The 25,101-nt window shown below is 60.1% G+C and overlaps 1 protein-coding gene across 3 annotated transcripts in view; it reads right to left on the reverse strand.

Annotated features, from left to right (window-relative positions):
* Positions 1-665: 665 nt before the first annotated feature.
* PLXNA1 (plexin A1) overlaps positions 666-25,101 on the reverse strand; it is a 352,177-nt gene continuing 327,741 nt past the window's right edge. For all 3 annotated transcript variants that reach the window (XM_032149900.2, XM_058437373.1, XM_058437374.1), the window contains 21 exons: positions 24,877-25,070; positions 24,619-24,770; positions 24,422-24,542; positions 23,936-24,072; positions 22,574-22,741; positions 22,222-22,315; positions 21,595-21,834; positions 21,367-21,510; positions 20,733-20,967; positions 18,906-19,048; positions 16,911-17,167; positions 16,436-16,502; positions 9,985-10,131; positions 9,731-9,890; positions 8,968-9,071; positions 8,528-8,624; positions 7,995-8,185; positions 7,649-7,818; positions 5,450-5,662; positions 5,212-5,362; positions 666-4,131 (listed from right to left, as the gene is read on the reverse strand). In XM_032149900.2, the coding sequence (XP_032005791.1) occupies positions 4,036-4,131; positions 5,212-5,362; positions 5,450-5,662; positions 7,649-7,818; positions 7,995-8,185; positions 8,528-8,624; positions 8,968-9,071; positions 9,731-9,890; positions 9,985-10,131; positions 16,436-16,502; positions 16,911-17,167; positions 18,906-19,048; positions 20,733-20,967; positions 21,367-21,510; positions 21,595-21,834; positions 22,222-22,315; positions 22,574-22,741; positions 23,936-24,072; positions 24,422-24,542; positions 24,619-24,770; positions 24,877-25,070 (3,281 nt within the window). In that variant the 3' untranslated portion in view covers positions 666-4,035. The remainder of the gene's footprint in view (positions 4,132-5,211; positions 5,363-5,449; positions 5,663-7,648; positions 7,819-7,994; positions 8,186-8,527; positions 8,625-8,967; positions 9,072-9,730; positions 9,891-9,984; positions 10,132-16,435; positions 16,503-16,910; positions 17,168-18,905; positions 19,049-20,732; positions 20,968-21,366; positions 21,511-21,594; positions 21,835-22,221; positions 22,316-22,573; positions 22,742-23,935; positions 24,073-24,421; positions 24,543-24,618; positions 24,771-24,876; positions 25,071-25,101) is intronic.

Here is a 25,101-nt window from a genome sequence, read left to right on the forward strand (position 1 = left end):
CCCACCCTCTGCGGCAGGAGCAGCCACTCCTGTTGGGCTATGGATGCAATGAGCCCAGGGATGGGGCCACTGACCAAAGTCATGCACTGGCAGAAGCTGCATCCACACCTCCATCATTAGTATCTGTACAAATTTTCATGAGATGAAGCAGCATAGCCTGTCTCTGCTGGAAAAACCAACATTTCTCAAACCCGGTTCCTTGGCTGCGAGTCTGGGAAACACAATTCCAGCCTTGGCTACTGAAGGCAGGGGCCCCAGGACTGCAGCCTCAGATCCCCCAGGCTGTTGCTCATGGGCCCCTCGGGGTCAGAATCTGATTTTAGTTAACAAGGCACCCAGGAATTCCTGCCTCGCGGCATGGGCTGGAAGCCACTGCTCCGAGCTAGGGGTGCCATGGGAGAATCGCCTGGGGAGCATCTAAAAGTGACCACCGCTCAGCCCCCTGAAGCTCCAAGGCTCCAGTGTGGGTCAGGCACTGGTGTTTTAGTCTCTGCCAAGGGCTCCAATGTGTCACCTGGGCTGAGCGCCCCCAGCTCACAGAGCATGGCCATCTGTCCTGGGTGTGGCTGAGTCTCTCCCAGGCAGATACGCTTCCGCGTTTGGGATGTGCCTGCGCTCCTGCGGCCGCCCCTGCTTCCCAGCAAGGAAAACCTGGAGCCAAGAGCTTTTAGCAAAAATGTTTAATCTCTCCTTAATGTGTGTGTTTATTTACAAGTACTAAATCTGAAGAACAGTAAAATAGGAAATAGCCGTATATGTACACATCTGAGGGCCGGGCCCACAGTCAGCGGTGCTGCTTCTGCAAAGAGCCCGGCTGAGGGTGCCCGCCCGGACCGTCCGAGGGATCGCTCTTCTTCTGGGAGGGGGTTCTGCGGTGTTAAAGGACAGCTAATTGTGGGCTTTGTCTTAAAAATATCTCTCTCTCTAAATATATCTATTCTAGCTGTGTAGCACCAACGTGAGCCACTGAATCCAGACAGGGAGAAAGCCAGGGCGGAGGCTCTCGGCAAGGCCGAGCCGGGATGGCACACCGCTCCGGGCTCTCTCCTGGACTCGACGCTGCAGGTCGTGGGGCCCCCAGGCCCTCGGGCCAAGGGGCCGGTGGTCCCGGGGCTGGGGAGCACAGGGGAAGCTCGAGGTATATCAAGAGGCCAGGCTCCCAGGCCGAGGCGTGAGCTGTTCCAGCACTCCTGAGCCAGGCGCGGGGAAAGGGAGGCCACGGAGCAGGGTAGGAGGTGCTGCGGGAAGCAAGTGGCGGCAGCAGCACGCCAGGTGGGTGCCGGTTTCACAGCACATGTGCCGCAGCCCTGGCTGCCTGAAGACACAGGGCCCGTGGGAGCCGCTCACCGCTGCTGGGCGCAGAACGGCCTTCAACTGCAGCTCCTATGAGGGCCTCCAGCCCCAGGCCAGAGCTCCCAGGTGCTGCACAGTTAGGAGCACAGTGGGAACCAGTGACAAGTGGGAACTGGGGCCCAACTCCACGACCTGGCAGAGGGAGGTACGGAGTAGCTCGGAGACTGCTGTCCCAGTAGACAGCACGGGTAGTCGGCTTGATCCTTGCGCATGTAAACAGATACTGCTAAAGTGCTTGCGCCTAGACACAGCCATGTGCTCTGTGGTGGCCACGCCCCAGCCACACGCCCTTGTGGGAACTGCTCCATATGAGGCCTGTGGTGCACCCCCTTCATCACCACTGCCGTCCCCACCACCCGTCCATGCTACTCACACGGACAAGGGCAGCCTGGCAGGGCAGAGCAGGGCACAAGGCCTAAGGAGGGTGGGGGTTGGAACTGGATTCTGAAGGTGATGCAGGAGCCCCTACCTAACCCGTGAGGAACTGGAAGAACCAGGGACTTCAACCTGAAGGCAGCATCCAGGGAAGACTTTGGGGGAAACTGAGGTTCCCACCCCACCATAGCCAGGAAGCATCGGAAAGGAGGTGGAGGCGCACCCAGGGACGGGAATCCCAGCCAATGCTAGGGGCTACTGAAAAAAACAGCCCAGACACTGTGATATGGACTGGCCTCAGCTCTGGCCCCCAAGACTGCCCAGGGAGTAAGCCCACCCCCTCAGTGGGCTGGGGGCAGGGGCTGGCCCAGGCCTGAGCTGGGTGTGGCAGCAGCAGAAGGCCCCAGCCCTGGCACAGTGCCCACGGGGCCAAGGAGCTCCCTGAGTCAGCAGTCACCGACTCCACACCGACCCGCGTTCAGGGGAGGGGCGGGTCTCTGCGGCGTCATCTGGCTCACGCTGCTCAGGAGGGGCGGACTGCAAGACTGGCACAGCCCATGGGGCCGAGTGCTCTCCTTGGGCCTGGCCGAGGACATGGGGCTGAGTCTGGCCACAGTTAGCTGTCCCTTAAAGTCCATGGGATCTTCGGTACCATCAAAAAAGTGACCTTGAAAAGGGGATGGACCGCTTGTTTGCTTTTACAAGTGACTGATTAAAAAACATAAAAAAGGGTCTAACAACCTCTAGTATTCAACACTTGCAGTTTTAAAAAGATCAACTCAGACTAAACGCTAGCACAATCATGCATGCCCCGTGGTGCCGCGGCACCCCAGAGGCTCTCAGGGTTGGCAGGAAGTCCTTTCCTTGTCACGTCAAACCAAAACAGCGGCCCGCAGGTCGGGGGGCACAGGCTTCAGGGCTGCTCCACTCCACGGAGGCTCCGGCCACTTTCTCCACAACCATTTGGCATTGCTTTCCCACTGCCTTCATTTTCTTGTTCAAATCGTCTTTCAAATTCCTCTTCATTTAACTGTACAGTACCCCACTGGGGCTGGAGCCTGAGGCTAGAGCCACATATATATATATGCATATATATACATGTACAGCTTTCTTTTAAGAATGCATTCTCTCTTGCTGAGGGCAAGGGTGGACACCGCTGGCCTCCAGTCCCTCTGGTCACTGCCCGTCCCTCATGGCCCAGACAGATCCAGGCCACTGCGGGCCAGAGGGGCCCTGCCACAGACCTCAAGGCCCAAGCAGAGTGCAGCAGAATTTCTTCCCCTAAAAACAAAAACAGTCCCCAGATGTCCCACTGCTCTGGAGGGGCCAGGACACTGCTGAGATGCCACACTGGAAGCCGCTGGGGCAGGGACAGAGAGAGTGGAGAGAGAGGAGTGCTCAGGGGCTGCCCTCAGGGGCTCCACAGCGGGGAGCTCGGCCTACCCTTGAAGGCAGCTGCCAGGGCAGCCTGTGTAGGAGGCGGAGGGGAATAAATAATGGGAACGTGCTCTCTGTGACCCGGGGCCCCTGGCCCAGTGGCTCCCAGAGGCACAGCCCTGAGGACGGAGAGGGGCTGCCCGGTCCGTCTGGAAGCCACCCAGGAGTCTGAGCAGCCTGGCCCACAGCCCCTCCATAGGAGGGAGCAGGGCCTCTCTGGGGCGAGGTGGATGTGGTGCTCCGGCCTCGGCCGCGCAGAGCACGCGGTGAATCTGAGGATGGCAGCGGTGCAGCGGGCATGGGTGCTGGAGGTGGGAGGCAGTGGCAACAGGCCCAGACCGACTTGAGCTCCTCTTGCCCGGCTATGGGCTTTTTGCCTCCTTCTCCAGCTGCCAAACTGGGCCTCCGGACCCTCAGACTCTGCCGCCTGGGGGCAGCTCGGGAAGCCGGGAATGCTGACACCCCCAGCCGCTTGTCCCGGTCTCAAGGGGACAGCCCAAGCTGGCTGCCCCCTCCCCGGGGGGCCCTGGCCTCACCCCTCAGCCCCTCAGAGGTCAGCCCTTCTCCCATGAAGGCCACCGGGCAGCTCTTGCCAGGCAATGAAGGTCCTTGGCCGGCCTGAGCACCCAGTGCTGTCCCGGCCCCTGAGCAAGCAGCTGTGTGCACAGCTGTGGTGTGGCAGGTACCATCACCTCCACACAGGAAGAGCCGGGACCCGGCCGGGCGAGGCAGGGGAGGGAGGGCCGGGCAGTCACTGCACTGCGGCGGCCTGAGCACCACCGGACACTCCACACGCATGCGGCGAGGGCTGTCCCGGTCCCTGCTCGGCCGCCCTCACGCTGCGTCATGCTGGACGATCACAGCCAGGGCTCAGCTGCTCAGGGCCATCGTGTCCACCACCTGCTCCAGCTTGCTCCGCAGCCGCTGCCGCCGCGCCTGCTCGTCCTTCTCCAGGGCTGCCAGGATCTGCAGGGCCAGAAGAACTGTCAGCATGCCGGGCCACCAGCCTCCATGCACTCAGCAGGCCCAGGGTGGATGCCTCCAGAGCAGGTGCCAGAGGTTCGACCCCATCTATTCCTGGCCAAAGGACCTTGGTTGTGAGCCTGGACCCTCCAGGACCCCAATATGGAGAATGAGCCCGCGCCTGTCATCATCCTACCCTCACCCACTAAAACAGCAGGCTCTGATCCCTTAGCTGCCTGGCCATGCTGCTGACATGTCCCCACCCAGTCCTCACACCCTGGGGTTTCTGTGCCCCTTTAAAGCAGAGCTCCCCAGAGAGCCTCAGCTCCCCTTTCCCTGGTGAGCTCCAGGACCCCAGGCTTTTGTCCACCCCCCACCCTAATACATGCAGTCTCTGGCTGCTCCTCTGCTCCCCTGGGGCACCTGCCTGAGGACAGCCCTCTGCCTCCTGTCTGCCTCCTGTGGCACCCTGGGGAAGGCTCCTTGCCTCTGCTGCACCTGCCCTGGCCTCCCCAGGTGGCTCTGGTTCACTCCCATGGCCTTCTTAGCCCTCAGAGCCTTGGCACAGGCCGAGGCTGTCCTGCCCTCTGGCCCCGTGCTCCCATCCTGTGTGGCCCAGGAGCCAGTCCTTCTTCCTGGATACCTCCTGGACCCCGTCCCCAGTTCCACGTACGTGGCCTCACTCCAAGTCAGCAGAAAAGATACTGAAAGGAAAGCTCTGCCAAGAGCCTATGCCCAGCCCAAGAGATGCTGGCCCAGACTGGAAAACACTGAAATGAGCCCCTCAGGGAATTGCTCACCACCCACACACCCTCTGCCTCAGGAAGAAGCTGCCATCCCATCTTCCCCACCCCTAACACCACATGGCTGCACACAGTGACTCCACCACGGCCTTCTCTGCTCGGCCTGGCAGGCTCCCTCCTGGCCCCAAGGAACCAGGTGGCCAGCGGGTGCAGAGGAGTGAAGGTGGCCGGTGGCAGCCCAGAGATTCAGGGAGGAGTGGCAGGGCGGGGCACAGCAGGTGGCTCTGGCAGGGGCCAGCAAGCCCTCCCAGCCCAGCCTGCGGGCTCCCATGGTGTTCACCTCATCCTTGTACTTGGTGATGTAGGAGTAGATCTCATGCAAGGCGCTCATGCTGTTGAACTGGCTCAGGTGCAGGCGGGACTGCTCAGCCAGATACGCACTCATATCCTGGTCACTGATGGCCGGCATCTTGGCGATGTCTGCGTAGTACCTGCAGGTGAGTGGCCAGGTGGGCACATGAGCAGAATCCAGGCTGCCCGCCCGGACCCTGCCCCTGACCCCTGCCCCCTCCGCCCACCTCTCCACCCAGCTCTTGTAGTTGGGGATGTCCTTGGCGTAGAGCAGCTTGTTGGAGGGTGAGTCCTTGCCCAGCTTGTGCTCAGAGGTGGAGCAGGAGTCCATGAAGGTCTGGGCCACCACCGACAAGCAGGCGTCCGTGATGCTGTTCTTGTGAATGTCGAACACAAACTGTGGGTTCTTGATCACGTTCACCCAGAAGCGTAGGGGCAGGCTGCAGGCGAGAGTCCAGACGCCGCTCAGACAGGCCTCTGCTCCCTCCTGAGCAGCGACCTTGTGGCCCTCCCGGCTCCGAATCCAAAGTGGGCATGGCTTTCCATGCAGACGGGGAAACGAGGCCCACAGAGGTGCAGGGCCCATGGTTAAGTGAGGGCCGTCCCCTGCCACCCAACCAGAGATGTGCTGCCCTCACCACCTGCATCTCACGCAGAGCATCATGAGATAGGCGTGCTCAAATGCACTCGGTTGCACAAGGGCAAGATGTGACCAGGCCCTCAGAGGCCCACTCCACACAGCCACCGCCCTCCTAGGCCTGCATGCTGGCTTGCACTTCTGGCTCCTGCACTGAGACCTGCAGCTCAGCTCTGGCCCAGGGGACCCATTCCTACAGAGACCAGCCCTCTGTGCCTCAAACACCACCTCAGGGACTGCCATTAGCTGGGCTGCCTGGCAGCACTGGCCACACACGGCTGCTTAACTTAAATGAAGAGCCCAGACCCTCAGCCACACCAGTGCCATTTCAAATGCTCAGGAGCCACCACCCTGGACAGCACGGGTCTAGAATGTTCCACTATGACAGAGCATTCTCCCAGAACATGCTGACCTGGAGACACTGCATCCCTGGAGGCCCCCCTCTCCCGCTGTGCCCAATCAGCATGGCCCAGGAGAGGGGCTTCGTGACACTTCATCTAAACCCTAGACTCCGAGAGCAGTGGGCGGAGCTGGGACAGGTTGGGGTGGCTGCATCCCAGGTTTGGGAAGCAACACATGGGCTAGACAAGACCAAGTCAGGGGTGGCTGCTGGCCCAGGAGCCAGAAAATGTGGCAGGGACAGTCCAGGAGAGAGGGGAGCTAAGACGGTGGAGAGTGTGCACACTGAGTGTGCACAGAACTGGGGGGAGACCCCAGCAGGATGCAAGGTGAGGAGGGGCACTTCCTGGTGAAGCAGGGTCCAGCCATACAGGCAAGGGCATCCACCTGACCCCAAGTGTGGGGGAGCAGTCCTACCCCAGAACCCCTCGGCCATGCAGGTGGAGGGGCCTGGTGCACAGAGAGGGGCTCCCCTGTAGCAGGCCAGGGTGGGGCTGTCTGCTGGGGTGGGGGCCACACACACACAGCAGGGACCCGCTCCAGGGGCTAAGGTGTGGCTAAGGTGTGCCAACCAGAGCAGGGGGCCACAGACCAGAGCTTGGGGGCCCTGAGTAAGGAGTGAGGCCAAGGGCTGGCCTGCCTGCATGGCAGAGAGGAAGCCAACATTGCCAAGTTGGGCAGTCCATGACCAGGGAAGAAGCAGGTCACTGTCCCAGAGGTGGGCCAGGCCAGAGGAAAGCAAGGGACTGGCTGGCCAGGGAGGCAGACACTCTAGGGAGGGGCCACTCAGAGGCTGGGTGCCTCTTCATAACGAAACCCAGCCTCATAGAGCCCCAGCTCACACTGGTGTAGCTGTGCACGGTGCAGTCTGGGCAGGCCCTGCTCCATACTCCACCTGCTCCGTGAGACTGTGGCAAGTGGCTCAGCCTCTGCGCCTCAGTAAGCAGTCTCTGGCCTGGCCCCACACTGCAGTGGGGAGGCTGTAAATTCCTCGCACTAAAGAGTACCAGGAGTACCTGTGGTCCCTGTTGCCCTCATCACTGCAACCAGCCGGCTCAGGGCTGGTCCACTGTGCCCTGTTTCTCATGCTGCAGCCCACACTCATGTCTGCACAGCTGTGCACACCCAGGGCCACTCACACCTGCACACAGTTCCTGCAGCAGTGGGAGGGGCTCAGCGGCTGGAGCAGAGGGCGAGCCGTGGGTCAAGGGGTGCAGGCAGATAGGGAAGCCCAGTTAGCACAGGGCTGGCCTGCCATGCCCCTGCTGGGTTGTGCCCCCACGCCAGGGAGCCCCAAGTGCGGGCTCCGGATCAGAACAGGGTGAGGGCCCTGGGAACACATCTGGCCTGGCCCTAGGGGATGCCCCTCCGCCCCTCTGCCCTGCGTTACCAATTGCTCTTCCAGGTGTGGCGCACGTCGGCATCGTGGATCTGGTGCTTGTCGGCCTGCTCGTCCAGGAAGTCGAACATGTACTTGATGGCCAGAGGCAAGGCCGAGCCCCGGTGCGCCGTGCTGAAGATTGTCTCAAACAGGTCGTCCACAAACTTCTGCAGCGTGCCCTGCGGGGGGCAGGCAGGGACACTGAGCTCCAGGGCTCTGCCTGGCTGCCTACACCTCCTGGGTGACTGGGCAAGTGGCCATGGGAGCAGCGTGGGGGCCCTTGCTCTGGGCCTGGCACTTTCTCTGAGCTAGGTTGGCCCAGTGTCCCCTGCCCCCGTCTGCCAGCCAGGCCCACCTTGGTGGCCAGTAGCCGCGTCAGGTAGATCTCCGAGACCATCTTGCTGCCGCGGTCGCCCTCGCGCTGGTCCAGGTGGTCGTGGTTCTTCACCAGGTGCCACAGCTTGGTGCCGCTCTCCAGGTCGGGCGTGATCATGGGCGTGCGCGAGCGCAGGCTGTCAGGGCTGCTGGCCGTGCGCAGCATGCTCTCTGCAGCACCAGGCTGTCAGCGCCCGCATTGGCTGGCACCCTACGCCCCCCACCCGAGCCTCAGTTTCCCCATCTGAAAGCTGGGGATGGCACCCCCACCCACGTGGGATTTTGGGGCAGCCAATGACACCACAGTGGTGGCACAATTGTGTACGGACACACAGTCGGGGGGAGGAGGCGCAGCCTCCAGAGCTGGACGGTAAGGCCAAGAGTGCGAGTGACAGGCTTGACAACTGCCCCTGGGTCCTCCCGTCCAGCTGCTGCAGTGTGGGAGCCCGGGGGACGTCCTGCCCAGGCCAGGGACCCATGCGCTGCCCTCTCACCCTCTGCCTGGCCCCTCACCGTATCTGCTGAGGGACTTGGTGAAGGTGGAGGAGTTGGAGATGTTGTAGGCGGATGTCTGCTTGGGCACCAGTGCCACCAAGGATCCATCTGTCACCTGTGGGCAGAGGGCCAGGGACCCTGTGACCCACCAGGGTGCCCCTGCCCCACCAGACTCCCGCTCCCTGGCTGGAGACCCCAGTGACACCCTAGTGCTGTGCCTGGAGGCAGCCACCTCACTCAGTCTGGGACTCTACATCAGGACAGCCCAGGGATGCCAGGCAATCCCACAAGCCCAGCTCGGGTCCTGGGATGGTCCACACACATACGTGACCACCTCCCCTCCTCTCCCTGACAGATCCAGCTGCTGTCTAGCCCACATGCTGCAAACATTGGCGGCTGCGTTGTGGAAGCCCCAAGGGGAGGGAGGCCTGTGCTAGGGTCGGAGGGCCGGGAGCCACCTGGTAGTGAGCCAGTGTGTTCAGCCTCTTCCAATCGTTGTCAATCTTGGTGGTGACGTCCTCGTCCTGCAGGATAATGCGCGCCATGCGGCCCTGGCGCCACTCTGCGGGGAGGAGGGAGCTAGAGGGTGGGGCCGCTGGGGCCCTCTTTCCCTCCTCCATCACAGCAGTGTAGTGGGACGGGGCCCCGCCTGCAGCTCTCAGCACCAGCACAGAGCAGGGACACACCTTCGCACCTGCTGTAGCACCCCTAACCTGCCATAGCCCCCTGCAACCTGCCACAGCCCTCCCAATCTGCCACAGCAGCCCCAGCCTAAGGGGGTCTGCCCTGCCTTCCCCAAGCCTTAGGGCCCCAACTCCTCAGCCTGGCACCGAGGCTTCTGTGGGGCCCCAGCCTCTCCAGTCACATCTGCTGCAGGACTCCAGGCCCCACCCGAAACCCGTCCCATCCCCTCTATCCCTCAATGGCTCCACCTGCCCCTCTCATGAGCCTGAGTATCCCCCTCAGGGCTCCAAGAGCCCACTGCTTCCCAGAGTGCACTGCAACCTACCACCTCCCAGAGTCTCTGCCCAGGGCAGGGCAGGGCAGACACCCTCTACACCCAACCTGGGACTGGACAGCCCACTCGCCATTCCACTGCCCTCCAGACCAGCCTGGTGTGGAGGACTGGCCTGGCCTTCCCCGCCAAGCTCAGTACTGAGCCATGGCCCTGCCCCTCTGCTCCAGCACACGCCCTGGGCAGCCATGGCCCCGCCCGCTCACCCAGGTCCATGTCCGCGGCCTTGGGCCGCTGGGAGTAGGGCACGCCCTTATAGGCAGCGTCCAGCAGCTTCTCCTTGGCCTGGGTGACCGTGTCACAGTCCAGCCCCTTCACCGGCACCTCAGGTGCATTCTCGTTCTCAGGGTTCACACAGTTCAGGGTCTGCGGGCAGGGTGGAGCAGGGCGGCAGCGTCAGCCCCACAACTGGGGGGTGGTGGGCACCAGGGCACCCAGGACAGATGGCGGCCGCGCTCACCAGCGTCTTGTAGTCAATCTGCTGCCGGATGAGCTTGTCCTCACTCAGGGAGTAGCGTGCCTCGCCCGTGATAGCATCGATGGGGCCCTTCTCCATCTGCTGCTTGATGGCGCAGTACAGCATGAACAGTGGCTCCCCAGCGCACTCCTGTGGGGGTGGCAACATGAGGCTGCAGCCAGGACCCCCGTATACCCCACCTGCCCCTCCACCCGTTGAGTGCCAGCCACGGTGTTCCCGGCAAGGAGAAATGAGCAGCACTTCCCAACTCTTTGGGAGGCAAGTATAGCCTTAGTCCCAAAGCCCAGCAGAGACTGCAAGAAAATCAGGAAACGAAACATACTGCCACCCCACAAATATCACATGAAAACCCTAAATTACACATGAGCCAGGAGGCGTGTAGCATATCGAGGAACATGGCATGGCACGCGGGGCCTGCATCAGGGAGGGCCGAGGCCTATTTCACCCAGAAGTCTCCCCTGGTCTCAGCAGGATCCCTGCCTAGCTCCAGCCTCCCAGGGGCCTGCTCCCCAGCTGGAGGGGACAAAGCTCCCCATGGCCTGCTGCCCGTGGCACGAGCGGACCCCATACTATGCAACTCCAAATGTGACTGTGATCTGCTGGCCTCTGAGGGACCACCCAGCTGGGCCCCCATATTACTCCGGGACACACCTATGGTGTGTCATGGCTGCTGACATACCCACCTGGGGAGGCTTGCCCACCCAGGGAGGTTCACCAGCACCCAAGCACATAGCACAGGGCCAGCAGCACAGCCCCGGGCCCTCAGCGGGCACCTGACCCCTCTGACCCCTCACCCTCTGGCTCCCCACGCTGTAGCATGAGAACCGCTTCCTGTCCCACCTCAGGGCCTCTGCAACTGCTGCCTCTACAACCAGAAATTTCCCCTGGCGTCTTCACAGGCCCTTCTGGACACAACCCAATGTGCCCTTTTCAGAAAGGCTCCTGGGGAGCGCCCAGCACACGTACCCCCCACCACTGCCTCACTGAGTCTCCCCCGCCATCTGTCATTCTCTGAAGGATCCTGCGCACCCCTGCCAACCCCTCTGGAGTGGGAGCTGCCTGGCCTGCTCACTATGCCCTACTGCCAGCACTGGCTGAGCCTGTGCATGGGGCATCACAGACACTTGCTGGATGAATTGAGTGAATGGAGAGCTGCCCCTAAGAAACGTTCACGTCTGGGCTAGCTGAGTTGGCCGCACAGGTGAGGCCCACCCAGAGCCTGGGCACGGGGTCCACTGCAGGCCCTGCCTGCCCAAGGGCCTTCAGGTGTGTGTGCACCTCAATAGAGGGGCAGGCTTGGCAGCCCTGCCTCCTACCCAGCCCTGGCAAACAAACAGCGGCTCTGCTCCCGTAACCAGAAGCTCCAGGCACCTCGTTAGCGTCTGTGGTAATTAGAGAGACAGCTGTTAAGACCATCCCAGACCTTCCAACAACATGCCTGTCTTTGAAATTATGTTTCATTTGCAAACTTGGTTTCATTAAGTTAGCCACGAAGGAGGAGGAAAAAGGGTGCAGATCCAGATGGAGAGCCATTAATATGACAGGAAGACGAGAGCCTTTGAGGGTTTCCCAAAGTCAGACACCTGCCCGAGGGTTCCCAGGCCTGGCCTCAGAGAGTGAAAGGACCACAGCTAGTCTCTGAAGGTCAGGGGAGTGCAGCTATTGGCCCAAGGTCACACAGCAAGAAACTGGAGAAGCCAAGATCTGAACCCAGATCCAGCTGACCCCAAAGTGCCTGCCCCATACAAGCCAGGTGTCCCCAGAGAAGGCTCAGGCTGAGCCGGGCATTCACACTCAACCCAGGCAGCAGGCCCCGCCCCATTCCACCCACTTCTTCAGCCAGGCCAGCCTAGAGGCTGCAAAGGAGGTTCCAAGAGCTCAGAGGCCAGGGAAGAGGAAGGTCCAGTCCTTTTCTTGTCGCAGCCTCAATCTCTCATGCAGTGAGGGGGAAAAGGAAGACCTCAGACTCCTCCCAACCCCAGTGAGGAATGTGCAAAAACTGCCCAACAAAAAGCGCCACTTTTCAAATAGAAGGATAATACGGGCAGTTCAATAAATGACATTATGACAAGCGCTTCTCCACGGTGGGCATGGGGAGGTGGGAGGATCAAACCAGATCCCTACTCCACACCACATAAATAAAAATCATTTCTCAGTGGCACACATGAGCTTGAAAAGATGGGAAGTGTGTATGTTAAAAAGTTCCTGGGTGCAGTGGCTCACGCCTGTAATCCCAGCACTTTGGGAGGCCTAAGTGAGGGGATCACCTGAGGTCAGGAGTTTGAGACTAGCCTGACCAACATGGAGAACCCCCGTCTCTACTAAAAATACAAAATTAACCAGGTGCGGTGGCACATGCCTATAGTCCCAGCTACTCGGGAGGCTGAGGCAGGAGAATCACTTGAACCAGGGAAGTGGATGTTGTGGTGAGCTGAGATCGCGCCATTGCACTCAGCCTGGACAACAACAGCGAAACTCTGTCTCAAAAAAAAAAAAAAAAAAAAAAAAAAAAAATTCCTATAATCTAAAAGAAACGACCCTAGAAAAACAAGCAAAGGGTAAAAATGGACACTTACAAACTTGGCTTCAAAGAAAAAATAAGAGCAGCCAATCAAATATGTAAAAAGATGTCCAAGGTGTTAAAGAAATGCCAACTAAGGCAACAACCTACCAGTCTGTACTTTTCAAATGGGCAGAGGTGAAAAAGATCAATAAGACAAGTGCTGTCCCAGGCCTAGGTCAGATTCTCAGATGATGAACTGGTACATTTGCAACCTTTCTTGTAGGATAATGCAGCAGCATACGTTACAATGAAAAATGAGTGTGCCTGATCACCCACACTCACTCTTCTGGAAAGGCACTTAAACAGGACCAGGCAAGCAGAGACAACTGCATCCCAATCCAAGCTGCGCAGCACTGGCCATCAGCGGTGCCACAGTTAAACAAATGATGAAACGGCCACACCATGGAACACTATGCAGCTGATAAAAACAAGCAAACATTTGTGTGCTCACCTGCAAAGATGGGCCTAACACTATGGCCAAGATGAGGACAGAGGGGGAGCGAGGTACAGTGAAAATATGTGATACTGAAAAAATTTAAAACTCTCTAATGAGAAAAAAGGTCTGATACTAACCTTCATATTAATATTAAAAAGCACAGTCTATTCATATTTGCTTCAGTTCAGACCCCAGCCTGGGAGGACAGGCACCAAAACTCTAGTGGTCATTACCACCAGAACCGCAGCGGGGCAGGGAGCTCACCCCTCCATCCTCCTTTCCAGGTTGTTTACATGTGCTAAAATGGCATGAGTTTCTTCTCTAGTTAAAGTTTTTGTTTCTAAAGACAGCAAGGAATGAAAAGGATTTGGGTTGTTTAAAAAGAGTTTGTGTTCTCAAAGTTCATCCATGTTGCGGCATGTCAGAATTTCCTTCCTTTCTAAGGCAGACTACTATCTCATTGTATGCACAGACCACATTTTGCTTATTCATTCATCTGTTGATGGACACCTGGATTGCTTCCCCATTAAGCTGATGAAATTAAGCCAGCCACAAAAGGACAAACAATGCATGATTCCACTCATATGAGGTCCCTAGAGCTGTCAGATTCACAGAGACAGAGAGTAGAATGGTTCCAGGGGCTGGGGAGGAAGGAACAAGGAGTGGGTGTTCAATGGGGACAGAGTTTCAGCTTTACAAGATGAAGAGCCATGGAGGAGGTGGCCATGGCCAACACCGCTGTAAATGCATCCAATACCACTCAACTGTGCACTTAAAAATGGTTAAGATGGTAAATTTTATGTCATGTGTATTTCACCATAACAAGTTTTTTTAAGTTTGTGGCACACTAAAAAGAAATGAGCTATTAAGCTATGAAAATAAATAAAGGAACCTTCAAAGTAGATTACGAAGTGAGGGGAGGCAGTTTGAAAAGGCTACAGTAACAGTGCACGATTCCACTATGTGGCATCTGGAAAAGGCACAACTTATGAAGACAATGAGATCAACGGGTGCCAAGGGCTCAGAGGGAGGGAGAGATGACAAGTGAGCTCGGAGGATTTTTAGGGCAGCGACACTATTCTGTGTGATGCTATAATGGTGGATACATGGCATCGTACATTCATCCAAACTCACAGAATGCAGAGCACCAAGAGTGAGCCCGCACGGAAATGAGGGGCACTGGGTGGTAAAGATGTGTCCTGGCAGGTTCATTGACTGGACCAAATGCACCCCTCTCCTAGGGATGCTGACAGTGGGGAGACTGTGCATGCATGGGAGCAGCGGGCGCATGGGAAACCTCTGTATCTTCTGTTCAATTTTACTGTGAATCTGAAACTGCTCTAAACAATAACATCTATCTTAAAAAAGACAAAAACAAAAAAAAACCCAGATATGGTGGCAAAAAAAAAAGTCACTGGCCAGTTATGTGGATGGAAACAGCCCTGGGCCCATCTCAGTCCCATCCAGGGAGCGCCCAGCTCCAGCATGGCTGTCTGCGACTCTCAGCCTCGGGCCATGTCCTTGCGCCCAGTACACGTCCTCCCTTGCACATATGGGGTCCTCCTAGAACTGGAGGAAGGCAGTGATGACCTAAGGAGATCTGACAGCTCCTGGCCCCTGCCTGCCCCCCACACTGGGACCCCACTAACAACGAGGGTGGGCTAGGGTCATGGGCATGGGCTGTGAAGCCCCCAACACACAGCCCACACCCCTTGGACCTGCACCACTCCCACCCAAATGGTCACCCCTGCCTCCCTCCTCCCTGTGTCCCTTTCCTATGGCTCCCTTGGCTGAGACTGGCCTCCCTCCACTGCCCACACATCCCTCAGCGCCTGTCCCAAATGTCCCCAGCTCTCCATGGAATGTCCGATCCGGCCTGAAGACAACCCCTCCACAGTGCCCCACTGCCACCCTCTCTGCTTATAATACCCTATGGGGCCACACTGCGCTGGCTGAGGCTGGCCCCCTATATCCTGGCATGAAAGAGAATCCACACCCAACGTCAGTGCTTACATGCATTTGCTGCCCTGAGCCCTGTCTCTGTGGGTGTGGAGAATCAGGATCAGACAGGGACCTAGGTTAGCAGTGCCCTCTCCACCTCACCCAGGGCGCCTGCTGCTTTAGGCTCACAGAGCCCAGCTTACCCAGCATGCACACATAATATGCAGTCTTCATAGAACTGTACTTTCTACAGGACATGCACGACTTTGTGTTACCTGCTTGCAGTTCTGCCTAAGGATGTTATCATCTACTGGGCACTTGCTAGGTGCCAGAGACTGCTATATACACATAAATGTCCCACCTCCAGAGACGACCCAGGACAGACAAGCCCCGCCCCTGCCCATCCCACCTGGGGCCTTCTCCCCAGTGGCCTCTTCTGCCTGGGACTCTCTTCCGTCCCTTGGCCTGGTCTTCAGACCTCTGCTCGAATCCCACCCTCCCTGCTCACCCTGCCCCATCGCCTGTCTGCTATATTTCCCGTCCAGTGTCTCTCCCCGCAGCGAGGATGCCCGGCCAGGACTCCGCTCTGTGCAGGGATCTGTGCGCTGATCACCTGAGCTCAGCAGCATCTGGCTACAGGAGGCCTGAAAGCCCCAAGGGCCAGCAGAGACAGAGATGCCATCCCTGGATTCCATAAGGAAACCAGGAGAATCGAACCCAGGCAGTCAGTGCCAGCTCCCACCCTCCATCACTGGGCTACACTGTCAGTCACCCTCACCCACAGAGCAGCGACCAGGACCACTGAAGCCAGGCGAGGAGCATGCACTTCACCATGCACACACTGGGCTCCTCCCAACTCTCAGGAGTGGGCTAACCAGGCCTTCAGATTTCCAAGAGAAGCCAGATACCCAAGTCTGTGTAAGTCCCAACATCGGAAGTGCAAACAGCAATTCAACTGCTTACTGCCCAGATAAGGCCCACCCAGATCCCCGTCCAGCCTGGGCCCCGGCCTACAGTCTCTGGCCTACACCCTGTTCCTGTTCTGAGGATGGCAGCATCCCACTGCTGGGGGGTGGGAGGGCCTTGAATGGACAGCACAGGGGAGGCCCAGTGCGGCCACCTATCCCCATGACAGGTGGTGGACTAGAGCCTTTAGGCACCTCCAGGCTGGCCCCTCAGAGGCCCCTGCCCAGGGTGCCCCCAGCCTCCTGAGCCCAGGCCAGCTGTGGGCACTGAGAGCCTGTATCTGAACTCCCACACCTACCTTGGTGGGCTGTGCGAGGGCCTGACAGCCTCAGAAGGAGGGAGGAGGGAGCCGGGAGCCAGGAGCCAAGAGCGGCTGCATGTCCAGGAGCCTGGGCCCGAGCCAGAACTCCACCAAGACCCCACCTGCTGTCATTCTCCAGCACCTCCCACTGATCCCCGCCTCTCTCCATTTTCCCCTCAGGCTGTTCACTTGCCTCTGACAACTGCTTCCTCCCGCCTCTGCTTACCTTGAGGAACTTATACAAGAGGAAGGTGAACCAGTTGGTTAGCATCTTCTCTGCCACCGACTCAGTCCTGGGGAGCACAGAATATGGGCAGAGTGGTGTAATTCCAGCTGTCCAGCAGGCACAGGGCCCCTGCAGGCCTCACCCACCGATCCCACCCCACCCTGCCTCCCTTCCTGCAGCATCCAAGGTCAGGTCTCGAAAGGCACCCACATGAGTGGGCAGCAGGGGCTTCAGGGGCTGTCATGGAGACCCCAGCCCTTCACCCAGAGCCCAGGCCTGTGAGTATGGAACTCGAGCCTGGGTCCTCACTATCAGTACTTAGGGAGGTGGCAGCTGAGCCTCAGAGGCCAAGTGAGTCCTCCCACCCCTGCCTGGTGGGAACTGCCACAGCAACGTCTCTGGGCCTGCTAGACGGCCTGTCCAAAGCTGGAGGCATGGGCCTGCCTCCCCCAACCCCAGTGCCCCCCAGGCTCACCGGCGCAGTAGCAGCTTGGGGTGGTTCTTGCTCTCCAGGTTCTTCTCGATGAGGTCGGAAAGCAGCTGCTTGAGCACGCCCGTGGCGTATTCCATCTCGCCCTGCAGGGCTGTCATGATGAGCGAGGCCACGTTCCCGCGGTCACGCATGGAGAAGCTGCGCTGTGCCTCCAGCGTGCGGATGAAGGTCAGCAGGAAGTGCTTCTTGGTCAGCAGCTGCCCGAACAGTGTCAGCGACTTCTCTACATTGGCCTGCACCTGAGGGAGCACATGGAGCTCAGACCACAGAGAAGCACCCAGCCCCAGCCCCCAAGCTGACCGGTGAGGGGCTGTCTAGGCCTGGCTGATGAGACAGGGCCCCATCAGAGGATGGGCCTGGAAGGCAAGTGACAAGCTGCCCTGACTCCTCGGCTCGGTGGGTCATTCCCAAGCTTCACCTGTCCTTAGCAAAATGGACATGACCTGGGTGCTGCCACCACTGCCTATTGCCATCAGGGCAGCCTTGGCCACAGAGTCTCTGTGGCAGACTGAGAAGCCCACTGCAAACCGACATGACAAAGGTGTTACCAGTGTGGCTGGGTGCAGAATGAGAGGGGCTGCTCACACCACCCTCTCTATGGCTGGGCCCTTTGAACAGCAACCCCCGCATCGGGCCTGCAGCAGCTCAAAGGAAGTCCAACTCAATGCCCCCATCCACTGGGTACCAGAAGTGCATGTCTATCATCTCCTTCCACCTTGACAATGATAACCAATGCACGACCAGCCTCTGCATCTCATGGATGAGGACACAAGGTTGGAGACAGGAAGAGGTTTGATTAGGGCCACATTGCCGGCAGGAAAAAGGAGTGGAGTAGAGGCATGGCCGGCTCCAGGGCCCCTACTCTCTCTCTCTTGTTCATACTAAGGTTTATCAGGGCAAGATGTCCCCTATTAGGCAGAGCCCAGAGGCCACCAGTGATACCAGGCTCCCAGCCAAGGCCAACAGGTATCAGGCAGACAGGTAATGGCCCAGGCAGAACACACACAGTCACGGCTGAGAGAGACAGTCTGACAGACACAGCAAATGGAGACACTGAAAAAGAGATACAACCTGGGGAGGCTGTGGAGCCCCACGTGGCAGCAAGCCCAGGAACAGGATGGCAGCACTCAGCCACAGGCAGCCCAGGGCCCAAGGCGGGAAGGTCTGCTCAGTATCAGCTCAAAAGGGACTTCCCACCAACAGAGCCACCACAGGGGACATGGGCTCCCCAACATCCAAGGCACACGGTGGGGGGTGCCCTCAGCTGGAGAGTGTGACTGAGCTAACCTGCCGAGCCCCTGGCTATGGCTCGCCGAGGACTGACTCCTAGCCTGCCTGCCGCTAGGGGCCCTTTGGGGATGTGGGAGCCAGCCCTCTTTTCCCTCACCAGGCTCGCTGCCAAGGTCTACAGGGCAAAGCCCTACTCTCTGAGGCCCTGGTGCTATGCCAGCCACACGCTCCCATCCCAAACCACCATAGCAGACTTCATCAGGCACCCGCACCTCCCAGCACACAGCCCCTGCCCAGTGAGGCTTCGCATCCAGAGCCACCCAGGAGACCAGGCCAACGGAGCTGCAGGCAGGACCCCCAACAGAGGCAGGGCCCAAGGGGCAGCCAGCGGGGAGGTGCCAGAAGCCGAGGCTGACAAGTGGTTTGCCGGGATGAGGCCTGGCATCCCACGCAGGCCCTGGGGCCAGAGCCTCCTCCTGCCCTCTGGAGGTACTTCATGGAGCAGAGCCACGCTGGCCATTCCCCTGCCCCGACCCCAGGGCTCAGGGCTCCACTGTGCTGGCCTGGTCTTGGTTCTGCCTCCCAGCACCTGCTCCCCACTTGGCTGAGCCCAGAGCCCTGCAGGCCTGGACCCTCCCCCAGGCCACACAGGCTGCCCCATAGCATCCATCAGCACCCAAGGTGCCCCAAAGGCAGAAGACAGCAGCTGCCTCTGAGTTCCTGTGACCCCAGAGCCAGTGGTCCTACCTCCATCTCCTTGAGCACAGGGTGGTCCTCGATCCCAGGAAAGAGTACCCGCATGGCATATGTCCGGTAGTCAAGGAAGGGGATGCCGGCACCGTCCAGGTCGTTGGTCAGCTCGTGGATGTCTGTCTGCAGCTCTGCAAAGGCTGAGGCCAGATGCGGCGTCAGGGGCAGCATGCCCTGGTGGCCCCGCTCCATGCCCCAACCCTCTCACTCTTGGGGCCTACATCAAATCCTGACTCTGACACTTACTGGTTTCATGATCTTAAGGAAACCACTGTGCCTCTCTGTCCCCCAGCTACTATAGCCCTAGCACAGGGATAGTAACTCTCCTCTGCAAGGTTCCCACAGGATCAAGCAAGACAAGAGGAGAGAAAGCATCGGCATCAGGGGCAGGCTGGGCGGGGCCTCCTGCATCTCAGGCACTGGCAGTTAAGCGTAGAGCAGCTTTGGAGTTCGGGCTCCTTCCACCCGCTGTGAGGTGGTAGAGTGCAGCCAGGGGTGAGGTCCCAAGGCTGCAGGCTGTCCCCAAGCCCCCACACCACGGCATGCACATCTCGGGCCTGGTGCACCCTCAATGTGGCCCACCCTGCTCAGGGCCAGCTCTGCGTCTGTCAGGAACAAAGGCAGGCAGGGCAGTGAAGCAGGCCCTGACAGAACATTCCAGAGCTGTGAGGTGTCAGTCCTACGACAGCCTGAGGATCGGGCTATCTGATCAGAAGCCAGAGGAGTGCCAGGCAGGCTCTGGGGGATATCTGACAGGTTTAATTAAGAGCTGGAGCCTTCGTCTCCTGGGCACCGCTGCCAGGCGTCTAGTTATCTGCACCTGGCTGGCCTGGAGCAGCCGCCAGCCACTGCATCCACACACGCCAGCCTCGCCAGACAGCCAGCCTCAGCAGGTGGGAGCACAAGGGAGGCCCAGGCCACCTGCCTCCCACCTGGCCCCGACACACACCTGCCTCCAGTCCCACCAGGGCTGCCCAAGAGGTAGGGCAACCCTTAGCCCACCACAGGGCCACTTAGGTTTGTCTGGGACTGAGAGGGCTCCCAGGATGCATAACTTTGCATTTTAAGACTGGCTGAGTCCTGTGCAAACAAAACACCCCATCCCAGTTGAGTCCCAGTGGAATTCATGACGACCCCATGCTGGACCACATGACTAAGGTCCTACACTGCAGCAGGAGCACTCCTAGTATCTGCCCCCTAGAGCCCAGAACATGTGTGAGTTACCATCTGCAAACGCTCAAAGTCTCGCCCAGCATGGAACAGATTTCTGCCACCCACACCTGCCCTGGATCAGGAGGATGGTGTGGCATGACTCCCCCTATAGACATCTCAAGGACAAAGGTCAGCTCAGGTCAAGATCTCTATGTGCCCAGGGACTGCCAAAGCGTAAGGGCTCCCCATTGCTGCATGGCAGAAGCACCCCTCTCTGCTGCTCCGCTGGCACCAGCCAACCCACCACGACTCCCAGCGCCCAGGGAAAGTAGGCACTGTCACTGTGCCCACTCTACAGATGACAAGACTGAGGCACAGAAGGGTAAGTAGCCACCTTCAGCCTTATAGCGCAGCTGGGATACAAATGCAAACAGTCTGGCTTTGGGTTCTGTGTCGCAAGCAGCACCCCGAGGAGGTGGTACCTGCTGCAGGGCCAGGCCCTGGTCAGGCACCTGCCCACTGCCCTGGGACCAGCTCTGGCACAGCAAGGCTATTAGGAACACTGTAAACTGAGCTGAAGCAGGGTGGGGCGGGTGGGAAGTAGGTGTGGGGACAGGCCAGGGCCTGGCTCGGAGGTGGCAGCTGCCCCAGTGAGCCCCGGCCCCAACAGACCTTCCTTGCATTCGAGGGCCACGCGGGACTCCAGGTTGTCCATCTGGAGCTGCAGCCGCTTGAGTGTGCGGTCGGCATCTCGTGACTTGCGCTTGTAGGCGATGAGCACAGCCACGATGACCAGGAGCAGGAGACCCCCACCCCCGCCGATGCCCACGATGGCAGGCAGCGTCAGCAGGCTGTCAGAGTACACCTGCAGTGTCCCTGGCGAGAACTCAAAGCCACCTGCCCGCACCTGCCGGTGGGTGGAGGCCACTCAGGAGCCACCCATGCTTTCCACAAAGCTCGGGAGCCCCTCCCGATGGGCAAGACCCCCTCCCCAACACCTGCCTGTGGGCAAGGTCCCACCGACAGGGGCACAGAGTGGTCAGCAAGGTGGAGACACTGGGACCCAGGGCAGGCACCTGGCCAGCTAGGGCACCACTGGCATGGCAAGGGCTCAGGGTGGGTAGACAGTCGGGGGCTCAAGGAAGTGGCAGGCTGAGGGATAAGGCAGGGCCTGCACTGGAGCTGGGCGCCCTCTGAGCTAGGGGTGAGTCTGGGGCAAGGTCAGAGCTTGGGCTGTGCTAGTGGGGCAGGGTCCACAGGTGGGGCATGGCTCTCCCAGTTCGGCACCCCTGGTGGACAGACGCACCGTGACCTTGTGCTGCCCCGTGAGGTTGGGCGCCTCACACAGCAGTTGCGTCTCCGACACGGTGAGGGTGCAGGGTGTGGAGCCGATGAGCACCGTGTAGTTGAGTCGGGAGTTGCCAGGCGCAGGTGGCAAGAGGTTCCGGCCCTGTAGGAGGTGGGGGTGAGCCAGATCCCAGGACAAGGGGCCTCTTCCCTGGCCTGGCCCAGCCTACAGGCAATGGTGACCTACCTTGAGGATAAGTGGGGAGCTGGGCTTCAGCTCCAGCAGGCCAGTGGGGCTGAGTGGCTCAAGTACAGGGTCAGGGTAGTAGAGGAAGGAGGTGGAGTTGAGCACAAGCAGGGAGCGCACGTTGTCCATGACGAAGCCCAGCTCATCCGGCCGCTCCCCCAGCTCTGGTGGGCTGCGCACAGGATTGGCCACAGAAGGGGCACGGCATACCATGGTGGTGTCATTGTACACCAGGCAGCCCTGGAGACACAGGGTGGGGATGCTGGGCGGGACCTCCCCGAGTGGCCCAGCAGCTCCCAGTGACAGAGCCCCTGGCCTGGGGGCTGCCTGCTCCCTGCACAGATGATGCCAGGCACCAGCAGGGCAGGTCCTGGGCCACCCACCCCACGTGGACCAGGGACATGTGGCCTGAAGGAGAGGTGTGTGCAGCCAGCAACCCAGAGCCAGACCTTCCACCCGCCAGGCAGGACAGGTGCCTCCCCAGGGGTCTCCAGGCACAGATAAGGTTGGCATAAGCTGGGAAGGGGCAGGGGTAGGGGCAGAGGCAGGGACACGGGTATTCCTAGCAGGAGCCCCATCCCAGGTAAAGGCCTGGACCGAGGTGGGCAGCTGAGGGCAGGGACTCACGTTCTCCCTCTCAATGCCTCCGTACTTGGCCCGGATTCGGGGTTCACGGACAGTGGCCAGGTTGGTGCCCGTGACTGTTAGGAGGGTCCCACCGCTGGAACAGGACAGGGGTGGGAGGTCACCAGATGATGCTGGGGCCCAGTGAGCTGGAAACGCGGGCCACAGCTCAGCCAGGCAAAGCCTGCCTTCCCCAAAGACAGGAAACAGGTAAAAACTCTTGGCAAGGGTTGCTTCCTGGCAGGATAGTACCCGGCATGCAGGCGGGCCACCGCCAAGTGTCCGGTGGAAGAGCTCCTGGCTCGGCACTGCTCTCAATAGCTGGGGATAGGGAATGGGTGTTGCTGGGCCCCACCTGTTGATGCTCCACTCGGGGTCGATCCTCAGGATGGTGGGGTCCTCGGTGTAGTTGTACTTCACCTCGGGGTTGGTGAGCTGGGCGCGGTTGATGTTGATGATGATGGGAGCGCTGCCAGGGCTCTGCCCGGGGGGTGTCAGGCACCGGATCTCACGGGAGTTCCTCCTGGAGGTGCCCCAGTGGGACAGTGAGGAGCACACAGGTGGAACCCAGGCAGGTGGAATGCAGATGCATTGAGGGACGGTGGGAACAGCGCCACCTGTCACAGGTACTGCCTTGGGTGGCTGCATACTATCACTGCTACTTTCCATCCCGGGGCTGTGCATGTCTGTCCTACCCTCGCCCTGGCTCCCAGCCCCTTCAGGCCCCCACTGTTGCCCAGCCTGGCATTTGGGACCCGTCCTACCGCCTCTCCAGGTCTGCTTTCATCACAGCCTCCCTGTTGCCCACACCCACTCCTGGTGACCCTGGCCAGGGCTCCACACTCACCAGGCCTCTGCCTCCCCAGAGGCAGTAGGCAGCAGGCCCACCCCACGCACGCCAGGCTGGGAGGTAGGCTCAAGCTGCCCTCCCTCTGTCCCTGGGGAGGGCTGGCGAGACTAAGCTCTGGCCCGACCTTCCCTGCCTGTCCCAGGGCCACCCTCACTCAGCCTGTGCTCCGAGTGCTGGGAGCCCAGCGCCCACTCCTACTACCCTGGGCCAGACAGACACCTTCCCTCTCGGCACCTGTCCCAGTGGGAATAGCTCGCCCTATCCCCGCATCCCAGGGGGCCGTGAGGAGACTAGATGAGCTTGCCTAGGTGGGGGTCATGGGGACACCCCACTGGGCAGGCAGCGAGGCATGGCCCGCACCTGGGTCCGGACCCTCAGTTCTTCCACCACTGCCAGGAGCCCCACAGCTACCAGGCCCCCTCAGCTGCAGACACCAATGATTAGTCTGATAACGGGTAATTACCACAGGAAAATATTTAAAGGGACGTTCCATTATCATCCCTATTCTAAAATTACCCACTTCAAGCCTCAGGGCTTTTGTTAAGATTTCTGTTTTCTCTCTTAAAAATTTTTAAAAATACTTCTTATTTTGTACCCAAGGGATTCCCCCCCTCCCCAAAGGGAAGAACCAGGGCAGAGGCAGCCAGGTTGCCCCGCCCCCAAAGGCAGGCCCCGCGCCCATCACCGCCCAGTCCTACCACTCTAGAGGTAGCCTGTTTCCATGGTAACCTCCGCCTCTGGGTTTCACAGTGATCACCCCAGCCAGGCTCTCCATAGCCTCGTTGCCCAGGCAACAAGAAGGGGCATGCAACCATCTGAACCAGGAGGAGGGGCAGCCAGGCCCCCACCCCCACCTGCACCCCGTACCAGGAGAAGGAGCAGGGCCGGCCACCGACCGACACAGCCACATCACTGCCTGCGTTCAGGTGGCTTCCCTCGATGCCAATCCAGGTGCCCCCTGACAGAGGCCCGCGGGAGGGGCTCACACGGTAGAAGGTTGGTGTCTGCAGGAAGAGGGAACTTGCTGAAGCTCTCAGGAAAGTCCCCCTCGGGCCACATGGGGACAGGCCCCACTTGGCCTGCTTACGCCCCCAAGACAGTTCCCCAGCCTAGAAGCCCACATGCCTGGGAGCTGCACTTCAGAGCCAGTACTCCCAGGTTTCTCAGGCACAGCCCAAGGTGAGCCAGGGAGCCCTGGAGCTGGCCTAGGCACAGGAGGGGAGGGGCAGCACCCAGGCAGTGGAAAAGCAGTGGCAGAGTGTGGCCAGACAAGGGGCCCTGAAGAGGCACAGGAGCCCTCAGCGGCACCCTCTCAGAGCAGCAGGAAATAGAGAGGGAGGGCAGCAGACTCACCACGAAGGTGAAGCGCTTGGGTGACAGGGCGCGGTAGTGCGGTGAGCAGTCCCGCACGCACACCTCCACCAGGGCGTCGTGGGCACGCACGGAGCTGGCGTCCCCGATCTCACAGACGATCCTGTGGGCAGGCGGGCCTCAGGGGCTGCAGGAGCCCCGCCCCGTCCCGCCCCGCGCACACCCAGGGCTGCACTCACTGCTCCGCACTGATGTACTCGCTCTCCACGGGGCTGCACAGCACCTTGCCCACGCGCACGCCCAGACGCACGTCCTCGAATCGCAGGCCCAGGTTCTCTCCTGTGATGGTGAGCCGCGTGCCGCCCTGCCTCGGGCCCGTCTCGGGGGACAGCTGAGGGAGGCAGAGGCTGGGCTGCGGTACAGGCATCCCGAAGGGCGTAGGGTGTGCGGTGGTGCAGGGCGGGGCATGGGGTGTGGGGCAGGGCTGGGGGCCCTACCTTGAGGATCTTGGGGTCGGCGCAGCGACTGCTGCCGTGACGCGCGTGCATCCATGATGCAGGTGTGTCGGCAGCGCAGTGGTGTCGCAGGGAGCAGCGGCGCTCGGCCACGCACCATCCACACTCGAAGCGCGGGTCGGCCTTGAGGCAGAGACCGCAGCTCTCGCGCAGGGCCGGGCACTTGTAGAGGTGCGCTGCGGGGAGGGGTGCGGTCAGCTCGGGCCC

Source organism: Hylobates moloch, unplaced genomic scaffold, assembly GCF_009828535.3.
Source record: "Hylobates moloch isolate HMO894 unplaced genomic scaffold, HMol_V3 SCAFFOLD_4, whole genome shotgun sequence".
Lineage (NCBI taxonomy): Eukaryota > Metazoa > Chordata > Mammalia > Primates > Hylobatidae > Hylobates > Hylobates moloch.